Source organism: Lepus europaeus, chromosome 7 (genome assembly GCF_033115175.1).
Source record: "Lepus europaeus isolate LE1 chromosome 7, mLepTim1.pri, whole genome shotgun sequence".
Lineage (NCBI taxonomy): Eukaryota > Metazoa > Chordata > Mammalia > Lagomorpha > Leporidae > Lepus > Lepus europaeus.
In genome coordinates, this window is record NC_084833.1 from 7,513,582 (window position 1) to 7,527,112 (window position 13,531).

The 13,531-nt window shown below is 48.5% G+C and overlaps 1 protein-coding gene and 1 non-coding gene across 3 annotated transcripts in view; one reads left to right on the plus strand and one right to left on the minus strand.

Annotated features, from left to right (window-relative positions):
• Positions 1 to 13,531, plus strand: part of ATL3 (atlastin GTPase 3) — a 58,570-nt gene that overhangs the window by 7,757 nt on the left and 37,282 nt on the right. For both annotated transcript variants that reach the window (XM_062195952.1, XM_062195953.1), the window contains exons 2-3: positions 9,685 to 9,899; positions 10,048 to 10,191. In XM_062195952.1, the coding sequence (XP_062051936.1) occupies positions 9,693 to 9,899; positions 10,048 to 10,191 (351 nt within the window). In that variant the 5' untranslated portion in view covers positions 9,685 to 9,692. The remainder of the gene's footprint in view (positions 1 to 9,684; positions 9,900 to 10,047; positions 10,192 to 13,531) is intronic.
• On the minus strand, positions 3,158 to 3,265 carry LOC133764909 (U6 spliceosomal RNA). The gene has a single exon (XR_009866478.1). It is a non-coding gene; the product is annotated as a U6 spliceosomal RNA (small nuclear RNA).

Here is a 13,531-nt window from a genome sequence, read left to right on the forward strand (position 1 = left end):
TGCGCCACAGCGCTGGCCCTATCACTGAATTTTCGAGCTAAGAAATAGCTTCTGGCTGGTTTTGTAGAGGAGACAGACGTAGAGGTAAAATCTGGCTCGTGCTGTTACAGGTAGCACGGTCCTGGGGTCTCTCCTGATTGTTAGGGACGGCCTGCCTCTCGTGCCTCAGCAGAAAAGTAACCTTAGCACCAAACAAGAGCCTACGTCATGGAGGGGAGATGATGGGAGCTGGTGATCCACTGCATATAGGAGGGCAGATTAGGGCAAGTGGGGAGGCCTGAGAGCAGTGGAGACACTGAGAGGACTGCACGTAGCCTTACCTACAAAGCGTTAGCCCTGCAAAGGCTGCTGGAAGTCTGACTCATTTCACTGAGCAGGCTGAACGAAGACCAGACTTGCCCGGGATCCCACAGGCGTTCAGTGGCAGAACTGGAACAGGAACAGGTCCGTGTTTCTGCACACAGTACTCCTGGGGTGAGGTGATCTGGAACATCCAGGTGAATCTGTCCCTTAGGCGGTGGCACGTTTGCATTAAACTCAGATTAGAGAGTCATGAAGTTGTGACATCAAAATAGAGGCCATAGTTGACGTTACAAGAATAAAGAGCTCATTGAGGGAGTGTGCAGTAGAGCTTTGGCTTGAACTTCCAGAGGCTGATGGGAGACGGTAAAGAGGCTGAAAACCTGGGGCAGGCACTGCACGGAGTCCCCAGGTTTTACGTTTGAAAGTGGGTGACAGTTGTGCTTTGTCACAGGGAGGCAGAGTTGAATGAGAGTCAGGAATAGGGCTGTTGGATTTGGTGGGAGAGTGTCAACAGGGAGGCAAGAGGAAGGCAGACTGCAGCTGGTAAGAGGGAGTGAGTACACAGTGGAGGAAACACCCTTTCAGCTGGCCTCGCGCCGTGGCAGGTTAAGCCACCGCCTGTGCTGCCCTTGCTGGCATCCCATAATGGAGTGCTGGTTCAGGTCCTGGCTTGCTTCTCTTTCGATCCAGCTTCCTTGGGTACATGGGCTCCTGCCACCCTTGTAGGACACCCAAATGGCATTCCAGACTCCTGAGTTTGGCCTGACCCAGCCCTGGCCTTTGTAGCCATTTGGGGATTTAACCAGCAAATGAAAGATCTCTCTCTCTCTCTCTCTTTTTTTTTTTTAATTTAAGATTATTTATTTATTTATTTGACAGGTAGAGTTACAGACAGTGAGAGAGACAGAGAGAAAGGTCTTCCTTCCGTTGGTTCACTCTCCAATTGGCTGCAATGGCTGGAACCTCGCCGATCCAAAGCCAGGAGCCAGGTGCCTCCTCCTGGTCTCCTATGCGGATGCAGGGGCCCAAGCACTTGGGCCATCCTCCACTGCTTTCCCAGGCCATAGCAGGGAGCTGGACTGGAAGAGGAGCAACTGGGAATAGAACCGGTGCCTAGGGGCCAGCGCTGTGGCTCACTTGGCTAATCCTCTGCCTGTAGTGCTAGCATCCCATATGAGCACCGGGTTCTATTCCTGGCTGCTCCTCTTCCGGTCCAGCTCTCTGCTGTGGCCCGGGAAGGCAGTGGAGGATGGCCCAAGTGCTTGGGCGCCTGCACCCGCATGGGAGACCAGGAGGAAGCACCTGGCTCCTGGCTTCAGATCAGCATAGCTCTGGCTGTAGCGGCCATTTGAGAGGTGAACCAACAGAAGGAAGACCTTTCTCTCTGTCTCTCTCTCACTGGCTAACTCTATCTGTCAAAAAAAAAAAAAAAAAAAAAAAAAAAAAAACAGGCATCCACATGGGATGCCGGTGCCGCAGGCAGAGGATTAACCCAGTGCGCCATGGTGCTGTCCCCCCCCCCCTTTTTTTTAAGATTTATTTATTTGAGAGAGTTACAGAGAAAGAAGTCTTCCACCTGCTTGTTCACTCCTCAAATGGTTGCAATGGCAGGAGTTGGGCCAATCCAAAGTCGGGAGCCAGGAGCTTCCTCTGGGTCTCCCATGTGGGTGCAGGGGCCCAAGCACTTGGGCTGTCTTCCACTGCTTTCCCAGGCCAGAAGCAGAGAGTTGGATTGGAAGCAGAGCAGCCAGGACTCGAACCGTCACCTATGTGGGATGCCGGTGTTGTGGCTGAGGTACTTAACCTACTATGTCACAGCACCAGCTCTGGAAGAGCTCTTTCTCTGTCTCTCCCTCTCTGTCAGTCTGCCTTTCAATAAAATATAATAAATATTTTTTGTAAGATTTTTTTTTCTTTTTGACAGAGTGGATAGTGAGAGAGAGAGAGAGAGAGAAAGGTCTTCCTTTTTGCCGTTGGTTCACCCTCCAATGGCCACTGCGGCTGACGCATCTCGCTGATCAGGAGCCAGGTGCTTCTCCTGGTCTGCCATGCAGGTGCAGGGCCCAAGGACTTGGGCCATCCTCCACTGCCTTCCCGGGCCACAGCAGAGAGCTGGCCTGGAAGAGGGGCAACCGGGATAGAATCCGGTACCCCAACCGGGACTAGAACCCGGTGTGCTGGCGCCGCAAGGCGGAGGATTAGCCTGTTAAGCCATGGCGCTGGCTTTTGTAGGATTTTTTTAAAAAGTTTATTTATTTTTTTACTTGAGAGTCAAAGCTACACAGAGAGAGGAGAGGTAGAGAGGGAGAGAGAGACAGAGAGAGAGGTCTTCCATCTGATGGCTTACTCCCCAATTGGCCGCAATGGCTGGAACTGCGCCGTTCCAAAGCCAGGAGCCAGGAGCTTCTTCCAGGTCTCCCATGTGGGTGCAGGGGCCCAAGCACTTGGGCCATCTTCTAGTGCTATCCCAGGCCATAGCAGAGAGCTGGATCGGAAGTGGAGCAGCCGGGACTCGAACTGGCGTCCATATGGGATGCCGGCGCTTCAGGCCAGGGCGTTAACCTGCTGCGCCACCGTGCTGGCCCCATAAATCTTTTTTTTAAAAGATTTATTTATTTTTATTTGAAAGTCAGAGTTACACAGAGAGAAGAAGAGGCAGAGAGAGAGAGAGAGATGGTTCACTCCCCAATTGGCCACAGTGGCCGGAGCTGCGCCGATCTGAGGCCAGGAGCCAGGAGCTTCTTTCAGGTCTCCCACACGGGTGCAGGGGCCCAAAGACTTGGGCCATCTTTTTTTTTTTTTCTTTTTTTTTTTCTCTTTTTTAAGAGAAGTAAGCCTTTATTTCCTTGTTTCGAAAAATATGGAACGCTTCATGAATTTGCGTGTCATCCTTGCGCAGGGGCCATGCTAATCTTCTCTGTATCGTTCCAATTTTTAGTATGTGTGCTGCCGAAGCGAGCACGACTTGGGCCGTCTTGTACTGCTTTTCCAGGCCATAGCAGAGAGCTGGATTGGAAGTGGAGAACCGGGTCTTGAAGCAGCGCCCATAAGGGATGCTGGCACTTCAGGCCAGGATGTTAAGCTGCTGCGCCACAGCACCGGCCCCAAAATATAATAAATCTTAAAAAAAAACCCTTTCATTTAAGGAGTTTGACAAAGGAAGAAGGAATGGGAGGGGAAGCAAAGAAACCAGTTTTATTGATGTGCTTGTATTATATATATGTATTACTGGGTTTAGTGTTCACAATACTAAGAAATTATTCTTCCTATGTTACATACTGGAGCTGAACGTGATACTTTCTCCTTAGGAACTCCCATTTTGGGTGATAAATTGTTATACAATATAATGTTGTAATAAGTAGAGTAATGTGTACAGAGTTCCGATAGAAACAGGAATGTGGGAAGGAGAAACTTTGAACCCTAGAGTATGTTAGACACTGCTTTGAGATGGATGTTAGATTTATAAATGGAGACAAAAGTGGTTAGAAATATGGATGTTTAGCACAGAGGTTAAGACAGCACTGGGTATACCTGCGTCCCAGGTCAGAGTCCCTGGGTTCAAGTCCCAGCTCTGCTTCCAATCCAGCTTTGCACTAAAGTGCACCCTGGGAGACAGCAGGTACTGGCTCAAATATCTGGTTCCCTGCTGCTCTTGTGGGAGACCTGCATTGAGTTCCTGGCTCCCAGCTCAGGGGAGGCTGGATCTTTGCCTGCAATTGGGGAGTGAACAAGCAGATAGACGATATCCCTCTTTCTTTCAAATAAGTGTTAAAAAAAATAGACATTTTTTTCATAGTCACACTGTGACTAAGCAGTTGACTTAGTTTATTTCACAATTAATTGCCTGCTGTGTGTGAACAATGTGCTGGTAACATGGGGGATATAGCATTGGACAAAGAGGCAGAAGCTCCTGTCCTCAGAGAAAGAGTTCAGGCCTTGCCTGGTTTTGATGCCAGAGTTTTTTGTTTTTTTTCTTTTTAGTGTCTCATGTGAATTGTAGGCCCTGAGAGGACCTGGAAGGGCAGCCGGCACAAAGGGAGGGCTTCATCCGAGGGAGAGTGTTGGAGGGTGGGTGAGTGAGTGGGCGCCTGCAGTCCAGGGCAAGGGGCATTTTGGATAGAGGGCAGGAATGGCTGGATAGTTTGTATGTTAACATTTCGGAATCAGGACTGTACAGGACCTGAACCCAGCTTTTCTCCCAGTAGAAAGGCCAATGAGAATAATTTTCCTGGGAGGATGAGGAGAGTGAGGAGTTAGGGGAAACAGACAGTGGGAGAATGGTGAATGAAAGGCTTTGATCTAAGAGAATGGAAATTTTATCTTTGTGCCAGCTACAAAGAATCCATCACATGTCTTTGGAAGCCTTTCCCATAGTTGCCGACATGATGTATTTATGGACCGTAAGGGAGCAGAAGAGTTCAGGGATGAGGTGACAGTAGTAACATGTGGGAATGGTGACGTGGCTGTCAGCATCCAAGTGGACGACCTTGGGCAAGGCTGCTACCAGCAAGGGAGAGGGCTCTAAGCTGTGTTAATTTTTTTAATGTTTATTTATGTGCATTTACTTGAAAGGCAGACAGAGAAATCTTCCATCTGCTGGTTTATTCCCCAAGTGCCTGCAGCAGCCAGGGCTGAGCCAAGCTGAAGCCAGAAGCCTGGAACTCCACCCACGTCTGCCATGGCCGGGGCAGGGGCCAAGCACTTAAGCCATCATCTGCTGCCACCCAGGATACAGTAGAAGGAAACTGAATGGGGCGAACCAAATGGTGGCTTAATATGCTGGCCCTGGCTCTAAGGTTTTTTTTTGACGATTTATTTATTTGATAGGTAGATACCCACATTCACACACACGTGTCTGGTGCAGAGAGGGGAGAGAGAGAGAGAGAGAGAGAGAGAGAGAGATTTTCTATTTATTGAAATTCTCTCCCAATGGCTGTAACAGACAGGTCTGGACAGGCTGGCACCAGGAATTCCCTCCTGGTCTCTTACATGGGTGTCAGGGGCCCAAGCACTGAGCCATCTTCCACTGTGCATTAGCAGGCAGGTGGATTGGAAGCGGAGTGGTGGAGACTTGATCTGGCACTCTGATATAGATTCCAGCATTGCAGGTGGTGGCTTAACCCACCATGCCACGATACTGGCCTCTGGCTCTAACGTTTTAATGAGGGGATCTAAGAGACTGGGGAGTCCGAAATGTGTGGATAAATTAGCAAGAGACCTTTAAGTGGTATCTGGAAAATGTGTGGAAAGGAACTTTTTACTTGGAAAATCAGTGAAAGAGTTCTGTGGTCTTTAGGAAGCAGAAGATATACATGGGGTGATGGAAAGTGAGCAGCTCTGTGTTTGGATCAAATTATTGGAAATGCACACAGTTTAGAAAAATTTTTTTTCCGTACATAGGCTCAAACCCAAAGGTCACTGTTCGTGAACAAGACTTTTTAAAAATCCTGTGGACACTGATAACTGTGCTCATATTACTGGTGTGAAGAGACATTCAGGATCATTCAGCCCATGCAGTTTCCTCCTGGATTCCTGAGTACCGAGCTTCAGGCAGAAAGGGAAGAAGAGATAAGTTATGACCTCATCTTGTTTCTTTTCAGCTGTCTTTGGTGGCTTTCAGCTGCTCTTGGAGTGGAATTCATTGTGCACAACCCTGTAGCTTTTTGTCATTGGATTATTCCGTCTGCCCTGTAGCCCTTGTATCTTTCTCTTCCATGCTCGTGGGCCTGATCATGCACCTGCTTCCTTGGGGTCGGAGCCCCCAGCTAGAATACAGCAGAGATCATTCATTTTGCAGCGTCTTACCATGGGCCTGGTGTTCATCATTGCATTCACACTGCTCGGTGGGCTTCAGTTGTGAAATACGTAGAGACAGAATGCAAGAATCTGGCATGTGAACTTAATGGTGGAGACCTGGGAGACTGCTGCTGTGTTGGTTGCTAGGTTTGGCTGTAAATGAAAGAGGCATCAAATGAGTAATTTAAACAAAGTAGACATTTTTCTTTCTTGTAAAAATGAATTAGTGGCAATTCTGCTGCACAGAGTCCTAGCCCCTGCCTCTCTTGTTGCTCCAGGGTTCTAGGGCTGGCCCAGGGTGACTCACTCCCACTTCTACAGCCAGCCAGCAGGAAGAAGAAAAGTAGGGGACCTGGAAGTAGCCTGTGTCATTTCTTTCACTTCCCATTGGTCAAAACTTAGTCACATGGTCAAACCCGAGCCATATGATTGGGTTGGACGTGTGTTCTACAGCAGAAGGGAAAGAGTAGAGCAACTGGCACTCGAATTGGCTGTCATGGGATGCTAGGGTTGTCCCCATTAATGTACTTATTACATTTAGCCTCTTTTTAAAGTAATAATCCATTACAACATTGGCATGGTGTTTTCTAGAATGCAATATAATACACATAATTAAAATTTAAAAAGTGTTGGGGCCATTGTGGCGTTGCTTAAGCTGATTGAAATGCTGGCATCTCATATGAGTGCTGGTTTGAGTCCTGGCCCTCCACTTAGAATCCAGCTCCCTATTAACGCACCTGGGAAAGCAGTGGAAGATGGCCCAAGCGCTTGGGCCCCTGCACCCACATGGGAGACCCAGATGGAATTCCAGGCTCCTGGCTTCCCTTAGAACCATCCCTGCATGTTGTGGCCGTTTGGGGAGTGAACTAACGAATGGATGATCTCTGTACCTGCCTCTTCCTCTCATCTAACTCTACTTTTCAAATAAAATAAATCTTTAAAAAAAAAAGAAATTAAAAAAAATGTCCTTTTAACCATCTACCTGAAAACATCCTGCTGATCCCAGTGGCATACACGTTTCAGACATGGTGGGTGCTTTGCCTTATTCCCTAACCCATGGGAATTTTTTTGGTAAACTTTTCACAAATCCACAGCTACTACGTGGCCCTAAATTTGAAGAATTAATATTTTTGTGCCTTTAATTCTGGTATGGAAGTACTAGTTACCTTTGAGCTCTAGAATTAATTGTTCCTAAAGTGCTGATTGAATTACTAAGAGTAATCTGCAACGGAGTCCATGATGTGGTGCAGGGCGTTAAGCCTGCAACAGCCAGGATGGGCCAGGCTGAAGCCAGGCGTCACCAACTCCATCTGGGTCTCCCACAGGAGTGGCAGTGACCCAAGTACTTGGGTGATCAGTTGCTACTTTGCCAGGCACATTAGCAGGATGTTGGATTGGAAGAGGAGTACCTGGGACTTGATCCAGCCCTGTGATATGGGACGTTGCAGGTGGTGGCTTAACCCACTGTGCCTCAATGCTGGCCCTGTTTTCCTTACCTTTTTTTTTTTTTTTTAAATTTTTTTTTTAATTTTTTTTTTTTTTTTTATTTTTGACAGGCAGAGTGGACAGTGAGAGAGAGACAGAGAGAAAGGTCTTCCTTTTGCCGTTGGTTCACCCTCCAATGGCCGCCGCGGTAGCACGCTGCGGCCGGCGCACCGCGCTGTTCCGATGGCAGGAGCCAGGTGCTTCTCCTGGTCTCCCATGGGGTGCAGGGCCCAAGCACTTGGGCCATCCTCCACTGCACTCCCGGGCCACAGCAGAGAGCTGGCCTGGAAGCGGGGCAACCGGGACAGGATCGGTGCCCCGACCGGGACTAGAACCCGGTGTGCCGGCGCCGCTAGGCGGAGGATTAGCCTGTTGAGCCACGGCGCCGGCCACCTTTTTTTTTTTTTAAGATTTATTTACTTATTTGAAAGGCAGAGTTACAGAGATAGAGTGAGCTCTTCCATCTGCCTGTTTGTTACCCAAGTGGCCATAATAGCCAGGGCTGGACCAGGCTGAAGCCAGGAGCCAGGAAGCTTCATCTGGGTCTCCCACATGGGTGGAAGGGGCCCAAGCACTTGGGCTCTCTTCCATTGCTTTCCCCAGGCCTTTTGCAGGGAGCTGGATGGGACACAGAGCAGCCAGGACACAGACTGGCGCCCGTATGGTATGCTGGCATCGCAGGTAGCAGCTTCACTGGCTACAGCACACTATTTACTGCCTAGGGCTGCTCTGAGGGTTCAAGAACATGCCCACGTGGAAGGCTTAGCGGGTACCCTTTCTCCGGGTGAAAGAATCTACTTTAGGGCTGTTTTGAATAAAGCTGATGTGAACATTGTTGTGAGTATGTCTTTTGGTGCACTTCTGCACTCAGTTCTCTTAGGTACATACCCAGGAGTGGGATTGCGGGTCACAGGTATGTTCATCACCCAAGTTTTCCAGATGGCTGCCATGTTGTGTGCTCCTATCAGAATGTTTGAGATTCTTGTGTCTGCACATCTTCCCCCAGTGTCACTCTTATATTTTAGACATTCTGATGGGCAGGTACTGGTGTCTCATTGTGGTTTTCACTTACATTTCCCTGATAAATGACACAGAAACGCTTTTTTTATATGATTATTGACCGTTTGTTGGGCTGTTTTTGTGAAGTGTCTATTCATAGTTCTTTTGTGTATTAAACATTAGAGTGCTCATCTTTTTCTTAATGGATATCCAAATTGATTCTGGCTATGAGTTCTTTGGAAATATATACTGTCAATCTTTTCTCCTAATCTGTGGCTTGCATTTTTACTGTGGTATCTTTTTTTTTGGACAGGCAGAGTGAACAGTGAGAGAGAGAGAGAGAAAGATCTTCCTTTTCCGTTGGTTCACCCCCCAGTGGCCGCTGCGGCTGGCGCGCTACAGCCGGCGCACCGCGCTGATCTGAAGCCAGGAGCCAGGTGCTTCTCCCGGTCTCCCGTGCGGGTGCAGGGCCCAAGCACCTGGGCCATCCTCCACTGCCTTCCCAGGCCACAGCAGAGAGCTGGACTGGAAGAGGAGCAACTGGGACAGAATCCGGCGCCCCAACCGGGACTAGAACCCGGTGTGCCGGCGCCGCAGGTGGAGGATTAGCCTACTGAGCTACGGCGGCGCCGGCTACTGTGGTATCTTTTAATGAATAGATTTTTAAATTTTAATAAAGTCTTATTTGTCATTTTCACTCCCTTTTATAGTTAGTGCTTTTTTGCTCTCTTGAGGAAGTTTTTGCTCTCCCCACATGCACACGGCATTCTGATGCAGTGGGTTAAGCTGCAGCTTGCGACATGTGTGCCCCTTTTTAGAGGGCTGTTTTGAGTTGCAGCTACCCTGTTTCCAATCCAGCTCCCTGCTAATGTGCTTGGGAAGGCAGTGGAAGGTGGCCCAGGTACTTGGGCCTCTGCCACCTATGTGGGAGATGAGGATGGAGTTCCTGGTTCCTGGCTTCAGCCTGTCCTAGACCTGGCTGTTGGGACCATTTAGGGAGTCAACCAGCAGGTGGAAAGATCTCTCTGCCTCTCTGTCACTCTGCCTTTCAAATAAGTGAATAAATAAATATTTAATTTTTTTCTCTCTACGTTAACATAGGTGATGCCATGGAGAGTGGAAAGCCTGGACCAGTGCAGGTTGTTTCGGTTCACAAAGAGCAACATTCCTTTGAGCTAGAAGAGAAAGCCTTGGCTAGCATCCTCTTGCAGGACCACATCCGAGATCTCGATGTGGTGGTGGTGTCTGTGGCTGGCGCCTTCCGAAAGGGCAAGTCCTTTATTCTGGACTTCATGCTACGATACTTATATTCTCAGGTAAGGTAGAATTAATTTCATTGCAAATCAGAAACTTTATATCCCACACACACACACACACACAAAAAAAAAGCAAAATAAGCTTATGGATTATCCTGGGTGTCCTCAGTTACTTAAGTTCAATAGGAGTTTCTCATTTCTCTTGCAGAAAGAAGGTGGCCATTCAAATTGGTTGGGTGACCCAGAAGAACCACTGACAGGCTTTTCATGGCGAGGGGGCTCTGACCCCGAAACCACGGGGATTCAGATCTGGAGTGAAGTTTTCACTGTGGAAAAGCCAGGTGGAAAGAAGGTAAGAATTTTCAGATGAACAACAGAATTGGACCTTAAATGTGTATTAGGTTAACCTAATTAAAATTTTTAAAAAAGATTTATTTATTTATATATTTATATAAAGGCAGTGTTACAGAGAGAAAGGGAGAGACAGAGAGAAGGAGATCTTCTATCCCCTGTTCACACCCCAAATGACCACAATGGCTGTAGCTGGGCCTGGCTGAAGCCAGGAACTTAGAACTCCATCTGGGTCTCTTATGTGGGTATGGGGGCCCAAGGACTTGAGCCATCTTCTGCTTTCTCAGGTGCATTAGCAGGGATCTGGATCAGAAGTGGAGAAGCTGGGACTTAAACCGGCCCCCATCTGGGGTGTCAGCATTGCAGGCTGTGGCTAGAACCCTGTGCCACTGTGCCAGCTCCCCAAATTTTCTATTTGTTTAAAAGTCAGAATTACAGAGAGAGGGGGAGAGACAGAGAGATCTTCCATTCACTGGTTTATAGCTCAAATGGCCACAATGGCCAGGGCTGGACCAGGCCAAAGCCAGCAGCCAGGAACTTCATCTGGGACTCCCACATGGGTGCAGGGATCCAAACACTTGGGCCATCCTCTGTTGCTTTCCTGGGCACATTAGCAGGGAGCTGGCTTGGAAGTGGATCAGCTGAGAATTCTTTGCACATCTGGGATTCTAGCACTACAGACAGTGGGTTAACTTGCTGTGCCACAGCTCTAGGCTCACAGATTTTTTTTTTTTTAATTAAACTGTTTCAAGTGCAGGGTTTAAAAATAATGCATGGATATAGTTTAAAAGTCCTGTGGCCCTGGAAGTCCTCTAATGGAGAGTGGCTGTCATGCATGCTATTCTTCCCTACTTCCTCTGATGTGGGTTCAGGGGCCCAAGCACTTGGGCCATCTTCTGCTGCTTTCCCAGGTGCAGTAGCAGGCAGCTGGGTTGGAAGTGGAGCAGCCAGGTCTCGAACCAGTGCACATATGGCATGCAAGTGTGGCAGGCGGTGGCTTTACCCCCTAAGCCACAACGCCCACCCTTGTTAAACATGTTTTTTTTTTTTTTTAAATTTAGATTTATTTATTATTTATTTGTAAGGATACAGAGAGAGAGTGGTCTTCCATCTGCTGGTTCACTTCCCAGATGGCAGCAGAGGCTGAGCTGAGCCAATCTGAAGCCAGGAGCCAGGAGCTTCTTCCGGGTCTCCTTTGTGGGTGCAGGTGCCCAAGGACTTGGGCCATCTTCTACTGCTTTCCCAGGCCATAGCAGAGAGCTGGATAGGAAGTGGAGCAGCTGGGACTTGAACCAGCGCCCATATGGGATGCCGGTACTGTAGGTGGCAGCTTTACCTGCTACGCCACAGCATTGGCCCCTTAAACGTGCTGTAACTCCATTTTTCCACAGACTTTTTGAAGTACCCTCACAGTATGTATTTCATACTGTGGGTTCCGGTTGAGGTCACTGGAAAACCACTTAGAAGCGGAGTTGCTGGGTGTGTGAGCGCCCATTTCCTCTTTTCTGAGGATGCCTGTTGCCAGCCTTTCTTGATAGTGGCTGTGGCGGTTTGCTGTTCAACTCTGTCACCAAGAATACCGTTTCCCCCACGGTCCAGCACTCTGTCTAAGCATGCACATGACTCCTCTCCTGTAGGACTTTGCTTAGTATTTCCTTTGGTTTCATCTACTTAGCCTCATTTTCCTACCTAGCAATTACATGCCATGATTAGCTTTAAAAAATTGAGGTACAATTAACATATTGCAGAATTTAGAAATTTACAATCCAGTGACTTGAGCGTACTCCTAACATTGTGCAAGTATCACCACCATCCGATTGTGGGCACTCCTGTTGCTCCCTTCTCCCAGCGTCCTATGACTGGTAACCTGTTTTCTTTTGCCACTCATCAGGGTGCCTAGTCTGGACATTGCCTATAGGGAAGTCATGTAGTACATGATCTTTTTTTTTTTTTTTTTGACAGGCAGAGTGGACAGTGAGAGAGAGAGACAGAGAGAAAGGTCTTCCTTTTGCCGTTGGTTCACCCTCCAATGGCCTCCGCGGCCAGCGCGCTGCAGCTGGCGCACTGCGCTGATCCGAAGGCAGGAGCCAGGTGCTTATCCTGGTCTCCCATGGGGTGCAGGGCCCAAGTACTTGGGCCATCTTCCACTGCACTCCCTGGCCACAGCAGAGAGCTGGCCTGGAAGAGGGGCAACCGGGATAGAATCCGGCGCCCCGACCGGGACTAGAACCCAGTGTGCCGGCACCACTAGGTGGAGGATTAGCCTATTGAGCCGCGGCGCCGGCTAGTACATGATCTTTTGTGTCTCCTCTCCCACTCAGCCAGGGTCCTGTGGCCCATCTATGCCACAGCCTGAATCAACACTTCCCTCTCTATTATGGGTGAATAATGTTCCACTGTGTAAGTTCACCTCGCTATCCGTCAGTTGGTAAATGTTTGGATTGTTTTCAGTTTTTGGAAATTCTGAATAAGATTCTGTACATATCCATGAGCAATTTTTGTGTAAGTGTATGTTCTCAGTTCTCTTGGCTATGTACTCCACCCAGAGTGGAGTTTCTGGGTCAATGCAACTTCATGGCCAACCTTTCAAAAACTGCCAGATCAGGACGGCACTGTGGAGTAGCAGGTGAAGCTGCCACCTGCAGTGCTGGCATCTCATATGGGCACCCATTCGAGTCCCTGCTGCTCCACATCCGATCTAGCTCTCTGCTATGGCCTAGGAAAGCAGTAGAAGATGGTCCAAGTCCTTGGACCCCTGCACCTTTGTGGGAGACCCGGAAGAAGCTTCTGGCTCCTGGCTTCAGATCAGCCCAGCCATGGCCATTGTGGACATTTGGGGAATGAATCAGCAGATAGAAGACCTCTCTCCCTCTCCTTCTCTGTCAATCTGCCTTTCAGATAAAAACATCCCAAATGGCTGCAATGGCTGGAGCTGGGCTGATCTGAAGCCAGGAGCTTCTTCCAGGTTTCCCATCTTCTGCTGCTTTCCCAGGCTCACTAGCAGGGAGCTGGACCGGAGCAGCCAGGACTCTAACTAGCACCCATATGGGATGCTGGTGCTACAGGCAGAGGCTTTACCTGCTACACTAAAGTGTTGGCCCAAATAAATAAATCTTTTTTACAAAACCTGTCAGATACCTTCTCAAAATCAGCTATACCAATCTGCGTTTTCACCATCACTGTACAAGGCTCCTGTCTCCACATCCTTGCCAATGCCTGATATTGTTTGTCTTTGATCACAGCCAGCCTTGTAGGGATGAAATGGTGTTTCATTGTGGTTTTGATTTGCATTTGATAATAAGTTCCCTGATGATTAATGGTATTGAGCATTTTTTCATTTA